The 27,326-nt window shown below is 50.6% G+C and overlaps 1 protein-coding gene across 1 annotated transcript; it reads left to right on the forward strand.

The window, feature by feature from the left end:
* The first annotated feature begins 262 nt into the window (after positions 1-262).
* On the forward strand, positions 263-27,326 carry MMP2 (matrix metallopeptidase 2). Its single transcript, XM_086350710.1, has 13 exons — positions 263-607; positions 3,780-4,006; positions 4,967-5,115; positions 6,176-6,304; positions 6,524-6,697; positions 9,272-9,445; positions 10,310-10,483; positions 12,658-12,813; positions 14,046-14,181; positions 18,404-18,540; positions 20,041-20,200; positions 24,537-24,646; positions 26,409-27,326. Exons 1-13 carry the CDS (start codon positions 452-454, stop codon positions 26,510-26,512), a joined length of 1,986 nt encoding a protein of 661 aa, XP_086206836.1. The 5' UTR covers positions 263-451; the 3' UTR covers positions 26,513-27,326.

Below are 27,326 nucleotides of genomic sequence, written 5' to 3' on the forward strand. Positions count from 1 at the left end.
CTGAGGGGAGAGGAGGCGGAGAAAGGAAAAGAAAGGAGAGAAGAGGCGGAGGGCAAGAGGGGGAATGGGGCGGAGAGGGGCGGGCCCGAGCGCCCCCCCAACCCCACCCGCCGCAGCCCTGCCAGCGTCCTCCCAGCCCAGCCGGCCACATCTGGCGGCGGCCCTCCCTTGTTTCCGCTGCATCCAGACTTCCTCCGGCGGTGGCTGGAGGCTACGCATCTGGAGCTTTAAACATAAAAAGGCTCTGCCAGGACTGGGCGAGAGCAGGCGGCGGCGGAGCGGGCTGGGGGCCGGGCCATGCTCTGCTGAGCCGGGCAAAGCCGAGGAGACCGAATAGAATAGCCCCTCGGAGCACAGCGCCGCGCGGGGGAGCAGGCGCCAGCCAGGCGGCGACGCGGCCACACGCACCGAGCCTGCCACCCCCGGGCGACGCGCGGGGCCCGGGAGCGCAATGACCGAGGCGCGAGTGTCCCGGGGCGCGCTGGCCGCCCTTCTGCGGGCGCTCTGCGTCCTGGGCTGCCTGTTGGGCCGTGCCGCCGCCGCGCCGTCGCCCATCATCAAATTTCCCGGCGATGTCGCCCCCAAAACGGACAAAGAGTTGGCTGTGGTGAGTTGCGACGCTAGCCTCATCCAACCAAGTTTAGAGAAACTTTGGAGCGGGGGGAAGGGCCACCCCTCCCCCCACCCCATGGTGGGCTTACAGTGTGGGGGAGGGGCTTCAGTAAACCGCGCGGGGTGGTCTTTGGACCGCCGAAGGAGGGATGGTGGAGCTGCTGTAAGAGGAGAAGGCCTTTGATAAACTGCTTGGCAACTTTCAGGACCCAGAGGGGGGGCGCACCACCAGCAGGGTCAGGAACCGAGGTGCTATGGCAAACCTCTGGAATGGGCCCCTTTTGCAAATAACAAGGACATTGTCCAGGATCTGGGATTTGGCAACAGGGGGGCGGCTTTGTAAACAACTCTTGGACACATCTGGGGGGCTGGCTGACAAAGCCAGTTGGCCAGCGTCCTTGGAGGACTTTGGCAAAAAGCCTGAAGGGGTCTCTTTTGCGAACAGTGGAGGATCCTTGAAACCCCTGTTTAGGGGTTCCATTTTAAGGAAGAGGGAGCCTTTGACACACAATTTGGATAAAGCTTTGCACACGTGAGGGTGGGAGCTCTGGGCAAAGCAGAACTTTGGCCAACGTCTAGGAACCTTCTGCACACATCTGGAGAGGGGCCCTTGGACCAACCTCTCAGGAGTCCTTTTGGCAAGTATTTGGGGCCGATGGGAAACGACCAGCGCATCTTTTCTCAGTGGCTGAATGAACAAGTTGGTCAACGAAGGTCAAGGGTTGGACCTCAGAAAGTTTCCTCGAACTTCTCCAAAGGAGTCGGACGACGGAGGGAGAGAACTGGCCAGCAGGGCGGAGGGAGGGGCAGCACGAGGGCCCCGGCGCGTGGGGCGGGGGCGGACTGAGCCCGGCTCCGACGGGAGAGCAGCCAGGGAGCCCTCCCTCATGGCGGGGTTCCGAGCTGCGGCTCAGACGTTTTGAGAGCGCGCTAGTGCGCGCGCCTGGCGCCAGGGGCATCCCCGCCAAGAGGTTGCACAAGCAGGGATGGGGGCAGCGGAAGGGCACTCCCCCTTCTCCCCGTAAGCACCTCGGGCTGGGTCTGGACCCCTCAACACGTTCCTTCCAGCGCACATCTGCCAATTAGTTGCTTCAACCACCCTTTGTTGTTGTTTAGTCGCTGAGTCAACCGCCTTAGAAAGCCCTTATCCTCCCCACACTGTCCAGGACAGGATCGTCAAGCCCTTGGTCACCTGGTCACCCGGGGAACTCCTTCTCAAGCTATGACACCAGCCCTGCCCCTTTTCCAGCATCCAGGTCTCTGCCTTTTTTGGACAAATGGAGCTGGTCTGCATAATGATGGGGCTGTGGTTGAGGGCGAAGGTGGAGCTTTGGAGTATCAGTCACGAAGCTACCTGGGCCCCCACACTTTCTACAATCTATGGAGGTCCATGTTGCCCAGAGACATACAGTGGGGGGCTTGAGAAACCAAACTTTGAACTTAGACCACCTGACTTCAAATCAGGGGGGTGCACTAACCAACTGGCCTAGTAAATCTTGGGCAAGTGACTTCTCTCTGAGCTTCTCCTGCAAACTGAGGGTAATAAGGGTTCCTGTCTTGGGGTTAAAGGAGCGATAATCTTAGGAAATTCCCTAGTGGTCCAGTGATTAGGACTTTATGCTTACACTACAGAGGGCACCGTTGGATCCCAGGTGGAGGAACTAAGATCCTGTGTGCCTCGTGGCATGACAACAAAAAATAAATAAAGGAAAATAAAGGAGAGGTAATCTTAGACACTTTGAAGGGTACTTGGGACATGGAAAGCACTCAATGTGTTAGTCATCATATGTTATTATCGTTTATTATTAATATTATTATTATACCCTTTCTTTCCTCTTTCCAAACTACCCTCCTAAACAAGGTTGCTACTGCTAACTGCTAAGTCACTTCAGTCATGTCCGACTCTGTGTGACCCCACAGACGGCAGCCCACTAGGCTCCTCTGTCCCCGGGATTCTCCAGGCAAGAATACTGGAGTGGGTTGCCATTTCCTTCTCCAATGCATGAAAGTGAAGTCGCTCAGTCGTGCCCGACTCTTAGCGACCCCATGGACTGCAGCCTACCAGGCTCCTCCATCCATGGGATTTTCCAGGCAAGAGTACTGGAGTGGGTTGCCATTGCCTTCTCTGCCTAAACAAGGTTAGGGCCCCATTAATAAGGCTCTCCCCACCATTCCTATCACATATTTAATTTTTCACTTATTTGTGATCCGTCAGCCTCCCTATACTGGGCTTTGAACCCTAGAGACTGAGACTAGAAACATCTGTCATGCTCACCACTTGACCCTCAGCCCTAAGACTGGGCTTGGCACCTGATAGGTGTCAGAAAGTATTTGTTAAATAAATAGATGAACTGATTGGTCTCTGACCCCCTGCAAGGGACTGTTTGGTTTTGGCCTGCATTTGGGCTGAGCCAGCTGCACAGTCACAGAGGGACAGGATTGTTTTCTTTGGGAAAATGGCAGATTCAGATTTGGAACCCAGGTCTGTCTCTTGCTGGAGCCCAGGGCACACAACCCTTATAAGAAAAGTGAGGGAAATAATCCCTATGTCATCAGCATTTTGGTGGATTAAAAGAGACAATGGAGGTAAAGAGAGGTGGTAGAGAGATAACAGTTCTAAGCCTGGGCTCTGGAGCCAGTTACTTGGGTCCCAGTTCAGTTCTGCCATTTAAGAGCTGGTGATCTTAGGTAAGTTTCTTAACCTCTCTGTGCTTTAGTATCTTCTTCTGTATGATGGAGATAGTTATACTGTCTACATGATAGAGGCTATGAGAAGTTTTGTTTTGTTTTGCCACACTGCGCAGCGTTGGGGGGATCTTAGTTCCTGGACCAGGGATCAAACCCGTGCCCCCTGCAGTGGAAGCAGAGTCTTATCCATTGGGCCACCAGGGAAGTCCCTGCAGTGAGCATCAAATGAGTTAACACATGCTGACATCAGTACCTGGGCATATAGTGGGCACCCAACATGTACTCCCAAACCACAGTATCTACAGTTTGTATGTCACTCGGCTAATGGGAGTGTGAGGCCATCTGGGAGTGTGTATGTCACTTAACCAGTGGTTTGGGAACCTGGGACTCTACCCAGTGCCCTGGGGTTGCTGATTCCTTTGGCCAATACTATACCATCCTAACATGGCTGTTTGTGCCTGGGTCCTTATTTCTTCCAGCAATACCTAAACACCTTCTACGGCTGCCCCAAGGAGAGCTGTAACTTGTTTGTGCTGAAGGACACCCTGAAGAAGATGCAGAAGTTCTTCGGGTTACCCCAGACAGGTGAACTGGACCAGAGCACCATTGAGACCATGCGGAAGCCGCGCTGTGGCAACCCCGACGTGGCCAACTACAACTTCTTCCCCCGAAAGCCCAAGTGGGACAAGAACCAGATCACATACAGGTGCCAAGGCAGGGCGGGCCCTGGTCCAAGGGATATTGTGTCTCATTGGGCGTTGTCTTCTCCCCTCTCCGGGTACCCAGGAGGGATCTTGGGAGGACTTGGCATCCTAAGGAGTTTGCGTACAAAGTTCTTAGGAATGGAGTCAAATGGACCAGGACTTGAATCTCACCCTTCCTGGGTGTGGGGCATTGAACTACTTCTTTTTCAGTGCTCTGACCCTTGACTTTCCACTCTACAAAACAGAATTAAAACAAAACCTTATTTATGGGTAGGTTGGGAAGTCGACCGCGTACATAAAAGGGTTTCACAGTGTCCAGCACGTAGTGAGAGGGGGTAGCCATTCCCTTCTTTAGAGGATCTTCCCACACTAGGGATCAAACTTGGGTCTTTTGCATTGCAGGCAGATTCTTTACCATCTGAGCCACCACAGAAGCCCATAATCAATGCTAGTCATTGTCATTATTAGATGAGGTTATTGAGTGGGTAATGAGAACTTGATGATTGGTTGCTATTGATAATTGGGTTTTATGGTATAGAGTTGTTGTAATTGGTTGTTAATTGGGCTGAGAGAGCTCTGTTCTGTAGGGCTCGTGCTGCACTCCAAGGATGACATCTCTGCAGGGTCCTGGAATGCACTGTTTACATTCCTATCCGTATGGGTTGATCTAAGGCTCCGCAGGACTTCAAGGCGCTCTAGTGGGCTCCTCTCCAAGGAAGCTCTACTTAACATGTACACACATGCCTGCGTGTGCATCCACACTCATGCACACACTTATGCAGACACATACCTGTCACATGTATGCACACATTCACACACCTGTGCACACGCACCCACCATTGCACTCACACACAATCACATATACACACCCTTGCACACATACATACACATTTGTAGGCCTAGGCATACGCACATGCCTTTGCACACCTGCACACACTCACATGCACTTTTGTTACCTCCAGGATCATTGGCTACACACCTGATCTGGACCCCCAGACAGTGGATGATGCCTTCGCTCGTGCCTTCCAAGTCTGGAGCGATGTGACTCCGCTACGGTTTTCTCGGATCCATGATGGAGAGGCTGACATCATGATCAACTTTGGCCGCTGGGGTAGGCGGAGGAGGGGCGCAGGGGGTCAGTGTAGAGACAAAGGGGCAATCTGGATATTAGAGAGGCACGGGGGGAGTCTCCTTTCCAGCTTAGCTAGGAGGGTAGAAGATGCAGACACTAGAGTGGTGTAGACTGGAGCAGACATGGGAAAGCCACATTGACGCGAAGTGGATGATCTGACTCCCTGGAGGTGGTGTGACACTGAAAGCAAATGGTCTCCCCACACTGTCCAGTATAGTAGCCCCTGGATCCTCAAGGCTACTTACTCTTAAATTAGTTACAATTAATAAAATTTTAAATTCAGTTTCTTAGTCACACTAGTCAAATTTCAAGGGCCCTGTAGTCACATGAGGCTAATAAGTTGGACAAAGAACATTCCCATCACGGCAAGAAGTTCTGTTGGATGACACTCATAGACGCTGAGGAACTCTAGATATGAAAGTGGGTCGGATACAATGGACCAGTGTAGACTTGAGAGTAAGCAGAATGGATGCCGGGGTCTAGGGCACCATGTGGGTTGGGGTGGGAACACAGTAGTGTAGACATGAAGGTAAGCAGTGTAGACATTGTGAGTGGAAAGTAATGAGGGTAAGTAGCACAGGAGACAGTGCAGGTATGTGGGTAGATGGTATGGCCCTGGGTGGCAAAGTGGTTATGAGGGTTAGCGTTGTGGCCATTGGGAATAATATGACTTGAAGGGAGGTGATATGGCTAAGAGAGGATGTGAAGGTAGTTGCTATAGACACTGGGGACAGCGAGGGTGGTGGCGAGGAGACTGGTGTGGCAGTGTAGCTATGTGGGTAAGTGTAGCGTCATCAGCAGTAGTGTAGACAATGAAGGCTGGTGGTAGAGATTCTGAGGGCTATGTAGACCATAGGATGCTGACAGTCAAGTCAGCAACACTCTACTGGCCTGCTGTGTCCTCAGTCCTGGATAATCCAACAGGGCGAGGGAAGGGGTCAGAGGGTAGATGGGCTGAAGGGCCCCAACCATGGATGAGATGTGGCTGGGGTTCAGCCCCCAGTGGGGTAACTAGAAGCTGAGATCCAGTGTGTTTCAGAGCATGGAGATGGGTACCCTTTTGATGGCAAAGACGGCCTCCTGGCTCATGCCTTCGCCCCAGGCCCTGGAGTTGGGGGAGATTCCCACTTTGACGACGATGAGCTGTGGACCCTGGGAGAAGGACAAGGTAAGAGTATGACCATCTACATGCCTGAGCCTCCTCGCCGATTTTCTGCATGCCTCCCTGTCACCTAGCAACGAAGACTGTGGCGTCCCTGGCAACTGTAGACCCCTCCATCTGCTCAGGTGGGAGGGGGAGGGAGGTCACACACCCCGATGAGTCACAATCCTGGTCTCCAAAGAAAGGCCTAGAGAGATTCACCCTCCACCCTGTGTGGCTCCTCAGTGGTCCGTGTGAAGTACGGGAATGCTGACGGGGAATATTGCAAGTTCCCATTCCGGTTCAACGGCAAGGAGTACACCAGCTGCACAGACACAGGCCGCAGCGATGGCTTCCTCTGGTGTTCCACCACATACAACTTTGACAAGGACGGCAAGTATGGCTTCTGCCCCCATGAAGGTGAGTGTCCTCCTGGCTTCAGGCCTTGACCTTCCCAGCCTCTATACTCCTCAGGCTTGGCACGGCCAATTAGCCAGTGTCCCCTCCACTTCCTTCAGCCCCCACATCCCAATTTGAGCCATCACTGTGCCCTTCTCATCTGTTCCATTATTCACTTAATACTTTCATTTATTCACTTCCTTTTTTAAGCTTCACCATTAGCAATATTTTTGAACTCATTAGTTTGATGTGCTAATTATTTTTTCCAACATACATTAAACTGAACTTAGAATGATTAAAATGCCCAATGGGTCTCTTGAGAACTACTTTCTACCCTCTAGCAGAATTGGAGGTTCAAGGGTTGAGGAGAGCCTTGGGATGAATCAGAAGCCTAACAATGGGATTGGTACTGAGGCCAGTATCCAACCTGGCTTGGGGACACCGACCTGGGGGATTTCAGCCATTGCTTCTGGTTCTGATGCTGACTCTGTGTGTCTGGGGGCTGTTCCATCTGCCTTTCTTGGTCTCCATCTATCGTGGCTTGTGGCTGCATCTCTGGGTCTTGGCAAAGGCATCAGGTTTGACCTAGTATTTATATGTGTGCTTTTGTCAGTGCTTGAGACATAAGCTCTAGATATTTTGAAACAATGTAGAGGGAATTTTTTTTAAAGGGTGAGGGTATTGACATATACACTCAGTTCTTTTTAATTTATCCTTGACGTACTTCATAATCAGAAATCATGAAAGGACAGCATATATAACCTTATACTCTTATCAAGTCATCATGTTTAATGATTCAGGAGGTTGAAAGCTGAGAAGATGTGGAGAAAATGTGAAAAAGTCCAAAACCTTTTAAAATACCTTTTTTCTTTGCTAGTCCATAAAGACTCCTTGATCTATATATACCTCTGTCTTCTTAGCTGTAATTTTACACGTTTGTGAATCTTTCTGACGTTATTGCAACTGAACCCTAAGTACCAGCCCTGTTGACAGAAGGAAAGAAACAAAGAGCTAGTTAAATGTGTCCCTGTTTACGCTTTTAGTACCCAAAACTCATGCAATACTTTTTTATTAAGTAAAGTTCAAGCCATTGGCCATTAATAAGTCAGAAATACTTAAAACCAAAAATATTTAATGTATCTTGCATTTCCCAGTAGGGATTTGGATGGCGTTAACCTTCCATGTGTCAACCCCTGTGTTTAGAACAGAATGTCTTGATAATAGAAGGGAAACAGCTGTAATTCATAAGTTGAGGAAGGGTTTTTCCCTGTTTGGGACATTAACCATTGGCTTGGTCCTTAGCCAGATGTAAGTACGCACGACATGCACGTGTTTGGGTCTTGGGGCAGAAGTTCTGGTTACTCAGCCCCTCCTGACTGCTGAGTCAGTGTCTGCTTGTCTCCATCCCTTTGGGGGCAGGATTTGGGAAGAGATGGGGGCTTCCTGGGTGGTAGAAATGCTGCTGATGGGAGGCCAGAGGTGGAGACTGGTCTCCATTGAGGTTAACACTTCGCCTTTCCCATTTCAAGGCCACCAAGGCAGCTTGTCTTCATCAGCCGCCTTGTTTCTGGCGTTCCAGGAGAAGGTCTCTGGGTTGGGGAGAAGGGAGCAGTGAGGGTAAGGGGCCCTGAGACTTGTGGGGGTGGCCAGGGACTGGGCTTGATTCTGGCCATGGTGGAGTTAATGGGGGCTGGTGAGGTCACCTCTGGCGCCGTTGTTCACAGATGGTCCTTGTTACGCACTTGTGGTTTTGCTAGTTGGCAAATCCAAAGACACACCATTCTGTAGCTTCGGGTGGATGAGGGTGCGGGGCAGCAGGGGGAGAACCCAAGATAGACAAGCCCAGACTCTTAATCCCACTGTCTCCCCTGAACCCTCCAGTCATGGCCCATGTCTTGGGGCGGTCAGAGTGGGAGCCTGGGGTGTGTATTAAAAGGTTCGCAAAGATACCACCTCCCCCTCCCGCCCTCCCTCTCCTCTCCCTCCTGCAGGGACCACAGCATCTGGGAAAACGCCTGGGGTTGAAGGGAGGTGAAGTTTTCTCTGTGTGCGCAAGCGTGAATGACAGAGTGAGGAAGGCAGAGATGGAGATCAGTGTGTTTTGTAGTTCTCAGTTACAACCCTCATCCATGTAGGTGATCATGAGTAGTTCTGGAGCCAGCTTTCTTCAAACCTCAGTTTCCCTCTCTGTCAAATGGAGAGATATTGCCATCCTGCCCACCTTGGACGATATATTTAGCAATCTGCAGGGATGCAAGCATCAATCAGGCAGAGTGGACGGTGACCCTGGGGCTGGAGTAGGGCTCTGGAGGCCCCTCCCATGTGCCAGGGGTTAACTATTTTATTGCTGAGACAGAGGAGGGCAATCCATAAGGTCCAAGGAAAAGGCTGGGGCTGGCAAGGGAGGAAGGAGTATTTACCCCCAGAAGTTCAGAGAAGCAACAGTTTACCAACCAGTATAGACTTTTCAAAAATATTTTATCAATGCTATGACTTCCCTGGTGTGAGTGGGCAGGTGGGCAGCCAGCTCTGCATTCACACAGGTGCCCAGCGGATGCTCACATTCGCACCCTCCCCCTCTCTCCTGCACCCCAGCCCTGTTCACCATGGGCGGCAACGCCGACGGACAGCCCTGCAAGTTCCCGTTCCGCTTCCAGGGCACGTCTTACGACAGCTGCACCACGGAGGGCCGCACGGACGGCTACCGCTGGTGTGGCACCACCGAGGACTACGACCGCGACAAGAAGTACGGCTTCTGCCCGGAGACCGGTGGGTGTCGCGCCTCTCCCCACCCTCTGATAGCAGACCCACGAGAGCCCTCCCCACCCCGCTTCCCCAGGACAGGGGTGCTAATCAGGACGCTCAGCGGCTGGCCCAGCACGGACACCAAAGTCAGAACAGATGTTGGGCACCCACAGCCAGTTCAGCTGAATTGGCTGGTGATGCTTAGGCATCACCAGCCTAAGCTGGTTCAGGCCCGCCCAGGACTCCCTCAGAATGACCTGCACTCTCCCAGCCTCCCTGGTCTTTGTCTCTTCCTCCCCCTCATCCCAGAGTCTCTCTTCCCTGCCTCTCTTTGTCTTAGTCTGTATCTCTTTTGATCTTTGTTTTTCAATAAGAACTCCTTCCCTCCCTTCCTTCCTCCCTTCCTTCAACAGATATTTGCCGAGTCCCTGCTCTCTGCAGAGGACACAGGTAAGTCTCCCACTGGCCCATGTGTGATGGAGCTCCCAGTCTTGGAAGGGGTGTTGGCATCCTCAGCTCTGCCCAGCTTCCTCTGGCCCCACCATGGCCCCACCCATGGAAAGCTAATTTTAAAAGCTCTGGAGTCTGGCTGCCTAGGTCTGCATCCCAGCCCTGCCACTTCTCAGCAGCACTGCCTAGGCAAGTTACTTAATCTCTCTGAGCTCCAGTCTTCCCATCTGTGCAATAGGAGATAATCTAGGGTCCCTACCACACAGGGTTGTTTAAGAGGGGCCAAGATGTGAGATGTGTATAAAGCCCCTGACCCAGTGGCCCGGACTGAGCGAGCACTCAGTAAGTCTGGTTTGTTAATATCCACGTCCTGTCGTTGCTCCTGGTGGTGGCCTCAGACCCCCTGCCTTCCGCTGACCCATGTCCCTTATCCCACAGCCATGTCCACTGTGGGCGGGAACTCGGAAGGTGCCCCATGTGTCCTCCCCTTCACCTTCCTGGGCAACAAGCACGAGAGCTGCACCAGCGCTGGCCGCAGTGATGGGAAGTTGTGGTGTGCGACCACCTCCAACTACGATGATGACCGCAAGTGGGGCTTCTGCCCCGACCAAGGTATGAGGAGCCCTGGCTTTAGGTCAGAGAAGCCGCACATCCGGCCCCGCCCATATGTGGGCGGGGAAACCGTCCAGAGTCCCCACCCACCTCAGCCATAGGCACCGCCCCCTAGACACCCACCTACCGGCATCTCTACTGCGGACCCTCCCACTCACCAGAGACGCTGCCGTTCCTAGTGGGGACCGCTTGCCTGCTTAGCCCCGCTTCTCTGGGCAAAGAGGTGGCCTCCAAAATAAGACCTGATCCATCCCAGTTCCCAGTTCCTGAGTGGGAGTCAGTTTTCCCCAGCAGATGCTGCTTTCCTTTCCCACCTCTTTACCGCTCCAGGTGGGTCTGTCACACTCCCAAACATTTCAGTGCTCGATACAGGGAACCCTGCTCCAGAGAGATGATTCTCCTGCGAGACATTCCCACTCCAGCAGAGAGCTGCCTTCAGGGAGCTGGGTGGGCAGAAGAGAGGAATACAGTAGGCACCTCATCCTTGCTCTCCCCACCCTCCACGCAGAATGGGGAAGCCCTCATGGCCCTCCCTGCCCCATGGGCACCATCCTTTGCCAGGTTGTGAATGGAGGAGTCCTTGTCAGTAATGGGTGCTGAAAACACAGCTGCCAGGGACAGCTCTCTGCCTTCCAGGGCTCACAGGCTTGAGGGAGAGAGTAACCAGGAGACAGGCTGTGACCTTACTGTGTGGTCACTGCAATGAACAGGATCCTTGAGGGCACCGGGGAGTCACTCTAGGCTGCAGGGCCCCGTGTCACTGGGTTCAAGGACCCAGATGACCAGGTGAGAATGCTGGGCTGGGGCCAGCCAGTATTAGGGCAGCCTCTTTTTAATGACAGAGGCTGGCCAAGGGAATTTTTTTGTCCTCCCCCAAGTGCCATGCTAAGACTTACCCTGATTTTACCTGCTCTGCTCCAGCCTTTATTTAAAGGTGGGGTTCTCCACCTGCCGGAGTGGTTTAAGACTCCAGAGCAGGTATAGTGTACTTGGTTGGGGGAGGGGGCAGTGTATTAGTGTCCTCTTGCTGTTGTGTAGTTGCTAAGTCATGTCTGACTCTTTTGTTATCCCATGAACTGTAGCCTGCCAGGCTCCTCTGTCCATGGGATTTCCCAGGCAAGGATACTGGGGTGGGTTGCCATTTCCTTCTCCAGGGGATCTTCCCTACCCAGGATCAAACCTGCATCTCCCGATTGACAGGTGGATTCTTTACCACTGAGCCACCAGGGAAGCCCGTTTTAGTGTCCTAGGGCCGCCATAACCAGATGGCTTAAAACAACAGAAATTTATTCCCTTCTGAGTCATCCAGAAGTCTAAAATCAAGGTTTGGGTAAGGCCACGTTTTCACTAGAGACTGTATCACTCCAATCTCTGCCTCTGTTATTTGGCCAAGTACCTTCTAAGGACGTGGGTCACACTGCATTAAGGGGCCACCCTTCTGCAGTATGGCTTCATTTTAACTTGTAGCTTAATTTATTTGCAAAGACAATATTTCCAAATAAAGTCACAGCCACAGGTATATGAGGTTAGGACCTGAACATGTCTTTGCAGGGACACAGTTCAACACACAATCGAGTGCAATGATAGGATTTGCCCACTGTCTGGCTTGAGCCTGGGCAACCACTCCAAGTGAGCATCTTTTTACTGCTTCCCCTGGGTTTCCTTTTTGGAGACTCTGCAGAGCAGGTTTTGCTCTTGTTCTTTATAGAGAAAACGAAGAGCCAGGTAATGGGATTTTTAAACAAACGGGCCTTTAAGTACAGGATTTGCCAATGCTGCGTGCTCCCCTCTATAGCACATGTGCGGTCCACATGGAAAGGGATGAGGGGACCTGGGTTGACTCTAATTGAAAGTAAAAGGTGTGGTCTGTTAACCCCAGAATTGTCCGAAGAAGAAAACATCAATATGTGCCACCTCCATGCTCTGAACCCTACCATGGAGATGTCCTCAAATGTCCCCATTGTCAGAGCCAGGCCTGACTACTACTACTTTTTTTTTGGCTGCACCGAGTCACATGTAGTATTTTAGTTCCCCAATCAGGGATCAAACTCGTGCCCCCTATTTGGAAGCCCAGAGTCTTAACTATTGGACCACCAGGGAAATCCCCTGATCTGACTTTGTCCCTTATCTCTCTCCCTGTCCTTCTGCCTGCCTCCCCTCCCTATGGCCCTCAGGGTACAGCCTGTTCCTGGTGGCAGCCCATGAGTTTGGCCATGCAATGGGGCTGGAGCACTCACAGGACCCTGGAGCCCTGATGGCGCCCATTTATACCTATACTAAGAACTTCCGCCTGTCCCATGATGACATCCAGGGCATCCAAGAACTCTATGGTAAGCCTCAGCTTGGGGTCCCTGGGGCAGGGGTTTGGGGAGGTCGTGTCACTGGGGGTAGGGTGCCAGTGGGGGGAACCAGCCAGGTCTGGGACTGCAGGAGACAAGGGCAGCAGTATTAACCTGGTCTGGGGATATTGGAGCATTACTCTAAGGCCTTCGGACAGCCCTTTCCTTTCCAAATAACACCAGTGTCTGAGCCTCACTTGGCTCCCCAGAGCCACGCTGCAAGGCAGGTGGGGCAGAAATGGGCTCTCCATTTTCTAGGTGAGTCAGCTGAGAAAGGTAACTTTCTGGCCTCAAGGTCAATGAGGTTTATGCATCCAAGTGAGGTTTAGAATCCAGGAGAAGTATTAATAGCTAAATACAGGGTAGAAATTCCCAGCACCTGGAATGACCTTAATGATACAGGAGTGCAAAACTTCTAGTTCTCCAAACAATTCTTTTATTTTAACGTGTAGTAGGATCAGTACAGCTAGTACCTGGAACCACTGATTTATGTATATTAATGCTTGCAATGAGGCTAGAGTTTACAAAGTGACTCCATTTTTAAAAATAAATCAACGTGTAATAGTACTGGCAGCACTTAGACAAGGCTGAAATCGTGAAAATGGTTCTGGAGCGAAGAGGTGTGGGGAGCACAGGACTTGGGAAAGAACTGCAGTAGAGTGAGTGAGTGGCTCTGGGTTCGAGAGTCACCTCTGCCACTCACCAGCTTCAAGGGATGGAGCCGGCCTTTACCTCTCTGGACTCAGTTTCCTCACCTCTAAACGGTGGCTGGTTACCCTCAGGAGTGAAGGAGGTGCCTGCCACACCCCCAGTGCTGGCCACACGGTCTCGCCTCTGACACTGACTCTCTTGTGGGCTCAGAAACCTGGGCTTTGAGTTTAAATCCTTGGGCAGGTCATATACAAAACTTGTCTGGGTCTCAGTTTCCTCATCTGTAAAATGGGAGTAAAGATGATGTCTACCTCTTAGGCATATAGAGAGAAATAATTCAGGGGATGTCGGGGAAGAACGTTCATACAAGGTGAAGGACCACAGGATTCTGGTTTCTGTTCAGTCTCCTTTCCAAGTGCAGGCCTCTTCCCTTGTCTTCCCTGGGCTGACACCGAGGCCAGAATGCTATTCTGATGGTCTTTAGCAGATTGGGTAGGCCGGTCTTGGGGCTCAGCCTGTGGGGGAGAACCCCTGGGGCTGGGGAGAGTCTGAGGTCGGGTGTCTTCCCCCAGGGGCCTCCCCTGACATTGATACTGGCACCGGCCCCACCCCAACCCTGGGCCCCGTCACTCCTGAGCTCTGCAAACAGGACATCGTCTTCGACGGCATCTCTCAGATCCGTGGGGAGATCTTCTTCTTCAAGGACCGGTGAGTGTAGGAGATGGCTTCTTTGCCCTCTGCCCTGTCTCCATTATTCTCATGCCCCCATCTCTTGCTCAAGGACCCCACTGGGGGCTTCACAGAATGACCGGTATGAGACCCATTTTTGCTGCATGTCCGACAGATTTTGGTGCTACCACAACAGGCACTTCCTGTGCTGTCTGCTAACCTGTGGATCTCCTCGGTGTCTCAGCTTCGGGCTGCAGTATGCATTCAGGGATGGTCTGCATGTCACTCCCTCTCCTGGGGTTAGCGGTTACTCGTGACAGATGGCAGGAGCACAGGAGGCCAGATCAGACCACACAAATACATTTAAGGCCTCCAGTCTGAGCATATTTGAGAATACTTCACTGGCTGAAGCTACTCACATGGCCAAGCCCACTACCTACTCTAGGGGGTGGTACTGCACAGTCATGTGACATCACACATGGATATAGATTTCTAAAACAGGGATGGAGGGAAGACTTAGGAACAATGCATCTACCATAGACCTTCTCCTGGAATGGCCTTGACCTCAAATGTTCTATGTTTGGGGAACAAGTCACCACAGGGCAGAGAGGTGGTGTCCTTCAGGCTATAAATAAAGGCCCCCACTCAATCCACCAGGGCTGTGATTCACCCAGCTGTCCTAGAGGCATGCAACAAATCTACAACTACATTAAAGCATCCATCCATCCATCCTTCCATTCTCCTACCTATCCATCATGCATCTATCATCCAGTATCCACCCATCCATCCATTATCTGTCCATCCATCATCGTTATGTATTCATGCGCATCATCAAGTCATTCATCATCTGTCCATCCATAGAGCATAATAGTTGGGAGAATGGTTCTGGAGCCAGATTGCTTAGGTTAGAATCCTGGACCTGCTACTAACCTGTTGCATGATTACAGGCAAGTTAATTGTGTATCTTCTTTTTACCTCAAATTACTCTTTTGGCTCAGACGGTAAAGTGTCTGACTGCAATGAGGGAGACCCGGGTTCAATCCCTGGGTCAGGAATATCCACTGGAGGAAGAAATGGCAACCCACTTTAGTATTCTTGCCTGGAGAATTCTATGGAGAGAGGAGCCTGGTGGGCTACAGTCCATGGGGTTGCAAAGAGTCAGACACAACTGAGCGACTTCACTTCACTTCACTTCACTCCACTGCACTTCACTTCACTCATCTCTAAAATGGGATTAATAGTCCAACCTATCTCATAGGGCTGTTTTGAAGATTAGATGAGCTTAGTGCTTAGAACAATGCCTGACAAAGACTAAGTGTGTTCAATCATACTAGCTGTCCTTATTGACAAATAATTACTTGGCTTTTACTGTGCCAAATCCTTTGCTAAGTTTTGGGATCTGGGAGTGAGGTGTTTTGTGCTGTGGACAGAGGGGCTGCTTAATGCCTGGATTGTTGTTTTAGTCACTAAGTCGTGTCTGACTCTTGCTACCCCATGGACCATAATTCACCATGTTCCTCTGTCCATGCATGTCCAAGGCAAGAATACTAAAGTGGGTTGCCATTTCCTTCTCCAGGGGATCTGCCCCACCCAGGGACTGAACCCACGTCTCCTGCATTGGCAGGAGGGTTTTTACCGCTGAGCCACCAGGAAAGCCCAATGCCTAGATTAGTGTTCTCAAAAAAAGGTCAATGAATCTCCCCAACAAAAATCACTTAGAGTGTGAGGGTTAAAAGTTTCTGCCCCCACCCTCAGGCCCTCTGACTGGAATCTCTGGGAATGGGTCCCAGGCATGTACGTTTAAAAAAATTTCCCCATGAGAATTCCCTGGTGGTCCAATGGTTAGAACTCTGTGCTTTCACTGCCAGGGGTGAAGTTCACCCCCTTGCCAGGGAACTAAGATCCCACAAGCTGCAAGGCACAGCCAAAAAGAGAAAAAAAAATTTCCCCAATGATTCTGATGCACATTAAAGTTTGAGCGCCACTCGTCTGGTTTAGGGAACAGAGGCAGAGAGGACTGTCATGGCAGAATGAAAGAGATGTGAGGGCAGAGATAATAGCACAACACTTTGTGGACACGTCTGAGTCCAGGCAGGCTCCGCAGGTGAAGTGATACCCAAGCGGGAACATTAGAGGAGAAGCAGGTGCAGGTGGACGTGATGGGGCTGGCAGGGTGGGAGCGAGGTTGAGACAAGGGAATTGCAAGAGCGAAGCTGGAGAGATGCAAAGTTACTGGCTTATCCCAGGAGAGCCTGGTGAGGCTGAAGATGTTCCAAAAACTCTTGTGAAGGGGGTCCTCTGCTCCAGGCATTAGGCTAGGTGCTGGGTGGGGGGTGGGAGGAGTGGGGCAGATGCCAGAGAGAGATGAGACCCATAATGCACTGAGAAGTCAGGTCCATCAGTCCACAAATGCCCAAACCAGGACATGTAACAACAGATCTCAGTGTGTACTGCAGCCCTCATTTAAGGGATGGGGAAGAGGTGAGCCCAGGGAACCCATGCTCTGGCACCACCCTTGATCTGCTGCACTTCTCCTTAAGGAGACCTTGACCACTCTGGTGGGTCTGAGTACAGAGCTGGGAAAGGGTGTGGTGCCTAGGCCCAGGTCGGAGCCATCTCTGGTCTGACACATCCCACTTTCTTTCAAAAGGAAGTTGATGAGTGTTTAATGGGCTCCTTGAATTGATCAGTAAGTATTTAAACACTGACTATATGCAGAAATTGGTGCTGGACATTGTGGGGGACTAGAAAGGCAGTACTGAAGGATAATTCAACTCCAACTTTGGAGTCAGATCTGGATTTGAATCCTGGCAATTCCACCACCTCTCTGAGCGTCATTTGCCAAGTAAGGATCGTGGTACTTTCCCATATCAGGATGTTTTGGTCGCAAGTAACAAAGAATCCCAACTCAAACCAGCTTAAACAATGGAAAGAAATTATTCCCATGTGGTACAAAGTCCAGGGGTAGGGCTGCCTCCAGGGGCGGAAAGAGGGTCACGGATTCAGTGATTTTTTTTTGTCTACTACCGTCCTTGGCATTGACTTCTTCCTAAGGCTGAGTCCCTTGGGGTCACACGATGACTACCAATGGCAATTGGGGCTGTAAACTTCCTTGCCCACATGCAGCAGAAGAGAGATTGAGAGAGAGAGATCTCCAGATGTGAAATACAAGTGTATGTCTTCAATATTATTGTGCCAACATAGGACATACGGCCACTGCTGAATCTATAACAGTTGCTGGGGAATGCTAAGCTCTGATAGGATTAGATCACTGGTCCTCAAACTTTGGCACGCATTAGAATCGGCTGGAAGGATTCTTAAGTCACAGATTACTGGGCCCCAAGCCCAGAGGGTATGATTCATGGGTCCTAAGTGGAGCCCAATAATTTGCATTTTAAATAAGTTCCACGTGTTGGTCTGGAGATCTCGCTTTGAGAGCGGGTAGCTTAAACTTATCAAAATGGGGACTGGATCCATCTATAGGAAAGGAGGGTCCGTAAGTATGGGTATGTTGTGAGGAAGGATAACAGGGAAATAAATCATAGGTGCTGGGTAGACCACCAAGACTGCATATTATTTTATAATATTGTAAGGCTGACATTTTACAAGCCACGTGAAGTGCTTGGGACTTAGTAGGCCCTCAATAAATGAAGGCTCTTTAGTACTCCTGGAGGAGGAAATGGCAACCTGCTCCAGTATTCTTGCCTGGAAAATTCCATGGACAGAGGCGCCTGGCAGGCTACAGTCCATGGGATTGCAAAGAGTCAGATATGACTGAGCAACTGAGCATGCACACACACTTTATTACTCCTGCCAAAGTGCATGAATCCATTTCAATTCGGGAAATGCTTTTGAGTGCCGTAAGCTCCTGCCTCAATTGACTTCTAATCTGGCAGGAAAGATAAAACACTTAAAAAAAAAAACCAAACAATCAAACTACTGTTACAGGCACTTGGTGTTGCCAGTTTTGAGAGACTCAGAGTGGGGAGAGCACAGTATGGAGAGAGAGGTAGTTAGGGAAGGCTTCCTGGAGGAGGGAGCAGGAGGGGGAGCAAAGTGGTTGCTTCTCTGCTCTGGCTTCTTACTGAGGGGACTCTGCTCATTCTCCAGTCCTTCTCCACCCTTCCTTTGATCTTGCCTCCCCTCTACCCAGCCAAGGAATTATCCTGGGATGTTTCTGAGTGGGCTTGGGGAGGCATGTGTGGTTACAGCTGCAGAGGGACTGAAGGTGTGGTTTCCTGTGTCCCCTTCCCCCACCCAGATTCATCTGGCGAACAGTGACACCACGTGACAAGCCCACAGGGCCCCTGCTGGTAGCCACATTCTGGCCTGAGCTGCCGGAAAAGATTGATGCTGTGTACGAAGACCCACAGGAGGAGAAGGCTGTGTTCTTTGCAGGTCTGTGGGAGGGGACCTTCTTGGCCCTCAGCTCCAGGGGGCGCTGTACCGCGAGTCCTGTACACCGGTGGGTGCTCCCCTTAGTTACAGATCCACTCTTTCAACCATCATCTGGGAGATTGGTTAGACATCCAGCATCAACCAGCACTGGCTCACAGAATGAACATTTCAGTAACCTTTTACTCACTTTGTAATCTTTTTGATTCCTTTTCCAAAGGAATCAAATGGCACTTTGGAAAGGAAAATGACACTTCAGTGCTACTGCCTTTAATACCTTCCTAATGTTAGTGCCTTAGGCAGATGACAGTTTTAGTTAGAATTTTTTAAACACTGATTTGTTTCTATTTTTAATGTTTACACTTATTTCTATAGACTTCAAAATGAATTCCTTGAAAGCAGAATGTTGAGTTAAGTAATAGTACGAGGAGACTCTTGTTGTTTAGTTGGTAAGTTCTATCTGACTCTTTCCAACCCCATGGACTGTAGCCTACCAGGCTTCTCTGTCTGTGGGATTTCCCAAGCAAGAGTGGAGTGCCGTTTCCTTCTCTGGGGGATCTTCCCAACCCAGGGATCAAATCTGCGTCTCCTGCATTGCATTGGCAGGCATATTCTTTACTACTGAGCTACCAGGAAGGCCCATGAGGAGTCTCTATAAGTGGTAAAAATCATTGAGGTAGGGTCATATGGGCTTCCCAGGTGGCTCAGTGGTAAAGAATCCACCTGCCAGTTCAGGAGACACAGGTTTAATCCCTGGGTCGAGAAGATCCCCTGGAGAAAAATGGCAACCCACTCCAGTATTTTTGCTGGGAAATCCCATGGACAGATCAGCTTGGCGGGCTGCAGTCCATGAGGTCACAAAAGAGTTGAATGTGACTTAGCAACTGAACAATAGCAGCAGGGCCACATGGGTAACATCTGGGAAACCTTGCTCCTTTCCTCTTTATTCGAGTGCCTCCCATGTCCCCAGGGCTGCAACCCTTGCTCTCAGGGAGCTCATGAGCCAGGAGGGGAGACAGAAAAACAGGCTGTTAGGAGGGGATTCAGGAAGAGCTGTGGCGGTTAGGGGGGTGAAGGCTGAGATGGGGACACAGGGACAGCTTCCTTGACGCTGAAGGCTCAGACAGCGCTGTGGGTGCATGCTCACCGGTGGACCCCCCAGCTCCTCCATCCCAGAGTGACCAGGGCAGCTGCTGGCTCACAGGGGACCTGGGTGCAAATTAGAAAAAGGTGCCTCTTCACGGCAGTTGTGGCACTTAGAATCTCTGACTTGATGAATGAAGCCAGGGTGGGAATCATTCCTGCTCACCTTCTTGGCCAGGGACCTTCCATAACCAATTTACGAAGCCTTACATGGAGGCCCCGATTCTGGGCACTGAATCCAGAAGTGAGCAGAACTCGTGTACCCGTTGAGAAAGGCCACAGTGGGGTCGCTGGCAGATTGGTGGTGGGAGGAACAGCCTTGAGCACTTGCCACCAACGCACCCTCTGCTTCTACCCAAGGGAACGAATACTGGGTCTATTCAGCCAGTACCCTGGAGCGAGGGTACCCCAAGCCACTGACCAGCCTGGGGCTCCCCCCTGGTGTCCAGAAGGTGGATGCTGCCTTTAACTGGAGCAAGAACAAGAAGACGTACATCTTCGCCGGAGACAAATTCTGGAGGTAAGGGAGGGTGGTGTGAAGGAGAGCCGCACCGCCAGCCGTGTCAACAGAGAGAAGACACTGGCCTTGAGCCTCTTGGGTTGAGTTCAGAGGCTGGTGGGCTGTGGATGCCCCCTCTCTGGTCTCTAATCCGCCAGGGCTACAGGCCCTCTGAGCAGTCACCAAAGGGCGAACTATTCTTGGGCACGTTACTGGTACAGTTCTGGTTAGGGCCTCCTTTCCCTGCTCAGAAGTCTTTGGATTGGGCTCATGACTGTCTGGTCTGGAGCCTTGTATTTTAGGGTGACTCACTGAAGAAGGGGGTAATAAAAATAATAGCTGCTACTTTGATCCTATGTATGAGGTGGGTATTATTATTCTTCCCATTTTATAGGTGAGGATATAGGTTCAGAGAGCTTAAGTATCTGGCTTAACGTCACACAGCCAAGTAGTGGCAGGCTGAGATTTGAACCCCAGAATTCTGGCTCCCAGAGAACATGCTATTCTCCACTTTTCTACACTATACCTGAGGTAGTGGGGTCCCAAGAGATGGGAGTGGTGGAGGCAGGGATGGCAGAGGGCAAACACAGGATGAAAACTTAGACGGGTACCCACAGGAGCTAGCATCCAAATCTGGCCTCATTGGAAACAGCGGCACCCTCTGGCCCAGCTTCCACAGGTCCCCTGGCTATGGGGGCAAGCTGGCAGGAGGCCAGTTTGGAAGCATGTAGCTCTCTGCCCCAGCTCATCTAAGGGAAGGGTCTAGGGACTTCCTTGGTGGGTCCAGTGGCTAAGACTCTGTGCTTCCAATGCAGGGGCCCCAGGTTCAATCCCTGGTCAGGGAACTAGATCCCACAGCCATGACTAAGAGTTTGCATGTTACAATTAAAGATCTAGCCTGATGAGACTGAAAAAGATCCTGCAAGCTGCGACTAAGACCCAGTGCAGCCAAATAAATAAATATTTTTAAAAATAATTTTAAAAATAAAGGGAAGGATCTGATTCTAAGAGACCATGGTCAGGGCTGAGGGCCAGGGAGTCCAATATCCAGGAAAGGTTAGTGAGAGGCAGCCTGGATCTCAGGAATTTTCATTACAAATCTTCCCATTTCCTAGATGAAGAAACTGAGGTCCAAAGAGATGAACTAAGTTGTCTAAGTTATTTATAGGCAAGTGTTGTCTGCTGATTACGCAGATTGTAGAATTTTAACTGCTTCTTTTGCCGTCTAACCCCAGGCCCCTGGCACTGTACCCTCAGGGTTATTGGGTCGGTGGAGGAGTGGTCTTCCTCTTTGCCTCCTAAGCATTCTCGTTCCTCCTGTGCCTGCATCTGAACCTTTGCCACTCCTGGAACAATCCTGCTTCCCTCCAGAGTCCGCTGTCCTCCCCACTCCTCCCCACCACCTGCCCCCAGTTGCCCTGCATTCAGAAGCTGTTTATGTCCCCAGCTGCCGTGTCAGGGTGGAATTCCAGACATATTGCTAAGATACTTAGCAACTTAAGCTGAATGATATCTCAAGCCTCAGGAAAGGAAACAGCCAGGAAACCACAGTGCTCTGCCCACAGGCTCCAGAACACTCCCAGGCACATGCCCGTGCTGTGTGGAAAGGCATCTCAGCACAGTAGTCACTCTGCATCTCCAAATCTTAGAATCAGAGAGCCCTAGTGTCTTTGAATCACAGTGTTGAAAGGACATTTATAATCATCCTGCAGCACACACTGTGAATGTAAACATATGGGAACAGACGTGTCCGTGTGTAATCATGAGTATCGCTTGCCTGCGTGCACACACACACACACACACACACACTGATGCTCAGGCTATGCTGGCATCTTGCTGGGTTTTGGGCAGAGTTATCTACTTTCTAGTCCTTTTCAATAGCAAGCCTACCTGCCAAAGCCTAGATCTGGGATGGACAGCCTGTTCCACAGGGAAAGCTCTGTAAATCTTCCTTAAAAGCAGCAGAACTGAAACATCTATTGGAGGTTCTGGGTGGGGTTTCTAAAGGAGACAGATCTTTTTCCCAGGAGAGGTAGTTAATGAGCCTGAGACACTGGTCCTGGTAGAGTCTACAGAGGCCCAGGCTTCCTTGCTGGAAAAGGAGAAATCGCTCCAGAATGATACAGGACAAGGAGCTGCTTCCAGCTTGGGCAACCCCAGGGAGTGGTTAGCCCTTGCTTCTATAAGCTTTCACTAAGCCCAGAAAAATGCATTCAGTATCTCCTATGTGCCAGGCATTTACCTTGGTGCTGGAAGATAGTGGTCAAGCAATAGGCTCTCTCTGGGACTTCCCTGGTGGTCCACTGGTTAAGACTCTGTGCTCCTAATGCAGGGGGCATGGGTTCGATCCCTGGTTGGGGAACTAAGATCCCATATGGCAGAGAAATCAATATAGCACAGAACTTCTTTTAAAAAAGGAGAAAAAAGAAATAGTTGCTCTCTGCCTGGTGGAACTTACAATATCATGAAGGGAAGAGATATAAACATGTACAAATAAAATGGTGATGGTTCTCACGATGGGCCCTGTACCACATCCCGGGCTATGCATTTCACCTGTATTTCTCACTTAGGGCAGCCACTATATTAGGTGCGTTTTCCAGGTGGCCTCAAGGATATACCTTTGAAAAATCTCTGACACAAATGTCTGTACTCGTAACACCTACTCTACACTACAGTTCTACAGCCGGAGAGGAGAAGGTCAGAGGGTCACAGAGAAGGCTTTCAGAAAGTGTCCCAGTAAGCAGGAAACACCATAGGAGGAAGCTCTGGGGACAGAGAGTGAAGACACATGGCCCTGTTCAGAGCCGGCATCTCCCGATGGCTCCATGCTGTATTCTTCCTGGAGGAAAAGAACTTAGAAGCACATTCCTTCACTTCTCTGAGCCTCAGTTGATTCTTGCCCTCCCTGCGTTCTGTGGGTAGAGTGAGAAAGAAACGAGGGCAAGTTCAAGGGCACATAGCTCCGAGCCATTGTCACTCCAGAGAATGTAGTTACAGGGGATGTGGATAGGATCCTGGAATTTTCCCAAGCTGGGAAACTTGGTTTTGGTACCTCAGGTCACAAGGAAGCATGTTAGGTTTTGCAAGAAGTCTCATGACAGAGATGGGATTAAGAAAGGCATTTCTGGCAGTTCTGAGGGTGATGGGCAGAGGGGGAAGACTCCTGTAGAAGGGGGCTCATAGGGGAAGCTGTTTTTGGTGTCTGGGATTGGAGGCTGGCAAGCTGGCTGTGGAGAAGAAAAGAGTCAGCTATGAGGCTGGTACTGGGCTGTCACCAGAATGAGATACAAACACAGATCTATCTAGAAAATTAGCACCATGAGGGTAAGATTTTATCTTGTTTATTACAATATCCACAGCGACATAGTGGGAGGTCATTAAATAGTTGCAGAATAATAAATAGATGGAGTGTAGGTAGAGAAGCAGTGGAGTCAAAATGACCTCAGCCTTTTAAAAGTTCTCCCAAGATTAAAATGAAAAAGACAGATGTTGCTAGCCAGGAAAAGAATATGCCAACTAATACTCCAGGTATTTACACAAATTAAAGGCAGAGCCCTGGATAATGACTTGCCCTGGGAGCTGCCGGTGGGCCTGAGATGACAGGAAGTTGCTCTGTGACTCACAGGGCTTGGGCTCATGCACCACCTTGTACTGTAACCTCATGTCTCAGCCGAGATCATTGCCCCAGATGTGGACTGTCAGCTCACTTGACAGATGAAGCAGCAGCATTTTTTCAAGCCGAGCAGTGATGGGCAGGACCTTGTCTCTGGGCTTCCGGTCCAGTGCTCTTTGTACTGCAGCAGTTTCTAAGGGAACTAACATTTCTCAGATACTGTTAGGCATTTTGCATGTGTTATTATTCCATTCATATATATGATAATTAAATATCAGTACATTAAATATAGCCCATCTAACAGATGGTAAAACTGAGGCTCAGAGAGGAGTTTGCCACCCTGGAGCCAGTCAGGCCTGAGTTGGACTCCCACTTAGAAACTGGGTCCCCTTTTTAAGCCTCTGGTATATTAAATGAGTATTATGTAGTAACTGTCATAGGATTGCCATAAGGATTGACTGAGAAAGTATATGGAAAGTCGGTAACACACTGTTTAAACGTCAGTAATAATTATAAGATTGTTTTTACGGGACTGTCCCAAGTCACCTAATGAGTGAGTCGTGTAATTAGGATTTACCCAGGTCTGACTCCCTGCCCCTCAGCTCCAGTCAGGGGCCTCCCTGAAGGGTTAGAGCTGGCCTCCCAGGCTCACCCAGGAGCCATCAGCCGGATCCTCTGGTCACGCTGGGGCAGGGCTGGCCTTGAGGGAGCCCCACTCGTTCACCATGGCCATTCTCCTTGCAGATACAATGAGGTGAAGAAGAAAATGGATCCTGGCTTCCCCAAGCTCATCGCCGATGCCTGGAACGCCATCCCTGATAACCTGGATGCTGTGGTGGACCTGCAGGGCGGGGGTGAGCTGCCCAGGCCTCTGGCCGCTTTCTAGGACTCCCTGCCCCCAGCCAGGGCCCTGTTCCTCACAAGCACACACTCCCTCATTGTGTGGGGAGGCAGGCGGCGCCCGGGGAAAACAAACCAGCCCCTTCAGCCCAGCGCTGGGAAGGCATCCAGACCCCTGACCTCTGTTCACTCAGCTGGCTCCAGGCAGTAAGACCCAGAAAGGCCCCTCACAGCTGCAGAGCTTGGAGCCAGAGAGCGGGGAGGAGGGGAGGCCTGCCGGGGGCGAGAAACCTGGGCTTGGTGCCCTGGATTCATTCTGGGGTTTGATCCAGGCCCTTTTGGGTTCCACAGGAGGCCTTGTGACCGCCTCCCGTTAGCAGAAGGATGGCTCCATTTGAGACAGGACCAACTTTGTCAGGCCCTGATGCTGAGGTGGCAAAGATGGCCCATTTGTCTCTGTTCCTTTGCTGCATAAAACAACCAAACCAGCAAGGGCTAGAATTTGGAGTTTGGAAACCAGATTCCTGAGGAGTCTTCTGGGAGGTCTCTAGGGCCCTGGAAATGAGTCCAGTTTGGCTTTTTAGAGGAGATTTCAATGAAATTTCACAAAGATGCTTTTTGAGCTCCTATCACATGCTAAGCACATGGCCCTGACTAAACCTCTCACATGTCCAAGAAAAAGAAGGGTACAGCCAGGTGTCAGGTTAAGGATTATCTTCAGAAAGAAACATCTGTTGAGCACCTCCTGTATGTCAGGGGTTTGAAAAGAAGTAAATGAGGTCATATGTGTCAGGAGTAAGAAATTCCAAAACCCTGAGGGGCCAAGCTGGTGCATTAATGAGTGAAGCAGGCAAGGCAGACAGCGGGGAGTGATGTGGTCTGTGGAGCATCAGAGAGTACATGGCTTGTTTTCTGGGGACAGCTGCTTCTCTGCTTCTGATGATCTCTGCCCTGCAAGAAAAGGGGAGCAGGAACAGCAATCCAGTAGTTAAGAATCCATGCTTCCACTGCAAGGGGGGGTGCAGGTTCAATCCCTGGATGGGGAACTAAGATCCCACATGCCACCTGGTGCGGCCTCCCAAAAAAAGAGAGAAAAGGGGAATAGTGTTATTAGATAGTCTAGCTCTTTTAAAAAGAAGTGATAAATCTGTATTTTCATATGAAATTTCCAGATTATTCAAAACAAAACAGAAAACTTGTGTGGACTAAATAAAACCCATATGTGGGCCATCTGAGAGGGATAGCAGTCTCTTGGTTTGCCACTTCTAGGAAAGCAAAGTGGTGCTTGTGCTCAGCACAGTGCTATTATTTATATTAATCATAGCATATATCATCTCATTTTATCATCACCATAATCCCTAAGAGGTGGTATCTTTAGCCACATCTCAAAGATAAAGAAACAGGGACTCAGAGAGTTTAATTCCTTCCTCCAGCCTCCAGAGGGGTCTTCTGTGATTTAAAAGTTTCTTCCTGGAGACCTCCCTGGCAGTCCAGTGGTTAAAACTTCACCTTTCAATGCAGGGGGTACAAGTTTAATCCCTGGTAGGGGAGCTAAGATCCTACATGCCTCCTGGCCAAAAAACCAAAACATAAACAGAAGCAGTTTTGTAACAAGTTCAAGAAAGACTTTTAGCAATGATCCACATAAAAAAAAAATCTTAAAAATTAGAAACATCTTCCCTATGACAGGCAGACTTGTAAAGTTCTCAGGAACCTTCTCTGTGCTATAACATCTGAGGATGGGTTGGTCACAGGCTCTTCTTTTTCTCATTCCAGGTCACAGCTACTTCTTCAAGGGCGCCTATTACCTGAAGTTGGAGAACCAAAGTCTGAAGAGCGTGAAGTTCGGAAGCATCAAATCCGATTGGCTGGGCTGCTGAGCTGGCCCCGCCTCCCCCAGGGCCTCCCCCTCCATCACCTGCTGCACACCAGGGCCTGAGCACCAGGGAAGGACCCGGGTGGGCGTGGCAGCCCTCAGTTCTGTAATTAATCAGCATTCTCACCCCCACCTGGTAATTTAAGAAACCCTAGAGTGGCTCTGCCCTGTGCTCAAGTAAAGGTGCTGACTGTACCCCTCCTGGGTGTCCCTCCCCCTCCATATCTCACCGGCCCTCCAGAGCCACCCCCAAAGAGATGCCTTGAGATTCTCAATGCAGCCATGCCTTGGGGCTGCCTTGGTGCTGCCACACTTCAGGCTCTCCTCCTTCCACAACTTTCTGTGGCTTTACAGCACCTTGGGAGCCAACAGAGACTACGTCGAGAGGGCACTGGTGGCCCGACAGCCTGGTCTGGCATGGGGCAGTGGGAGTGGGGCACCGTCAGGTGACCACCCCAGACATTTGGCCTTCTCCCTGCTGGCTGCCTTAGAACTGTCCCTACATTAGCAGTTTGCTTTGTATGCACTTTGTTCTTTTCTTTGGATCTTTTTTTTTTTTTTACTTTTCCACTATGACATTGCATTTCCCGACGGAAGGACTCAGGTTGTCTGAAGTCACTGCACGATGCATCTCAGTCCACGTAGTGATGGTCCCCTTGGTCACTCTCTTTAGTTATGTCCCTCCTCTGTCACTTCCTTCACTGGATGGAGGAAAACCAAGCCATGGCTCCCCCTGCCTAGCCCTGCCCTCCTGTCCCTTCAACAGTTTCCCCGTGGGAAAAATCAGTGAGTACGAATAAAGACACTAATTGAGTGGA

The sequence above is a fragment of the Bos grunniens genome, chromosome 18 (assembly GCF_055505025.1).
Source record: "Bos grunniens cultivar Pamir isolate PY7600 chromosome 18, Bosgru_T2T1.0, whole genome shotgun sequence".
NCBI classification, from domain to species: domain Eukaryota; kingdom Metazoa; phylum Chordata; class Mammalia; order Artiodactyla; family Bovidae; genus Bos; species Bos grunniens.

Excerpts from the sequence above, each read along its gene's own strand:
- MMP2 (XM_086350710.1), top strand. The coding sequence starts at position 452 with ATGACCGAGGCGCGAGTGTCCCGGGGCGCGCTGGCCGCCCTTCTGCGG. Across the intron at positions 12,814-14,045 it reads GGGCATCCAAGAACTCTATG|GGGCCTCCCCTGACATTGAT; the intron begins GTAAGCCTCAGC and ends GTCTTCCCCCAG. Across the intron at positions 14,182-18,403 it reads ATCTTCTTCTTCAAGGACCG|ATTCATCTGGCGAACAGTGA; the intron begins GTGAGTGTAGGA and ends TCCCCCACCCAG.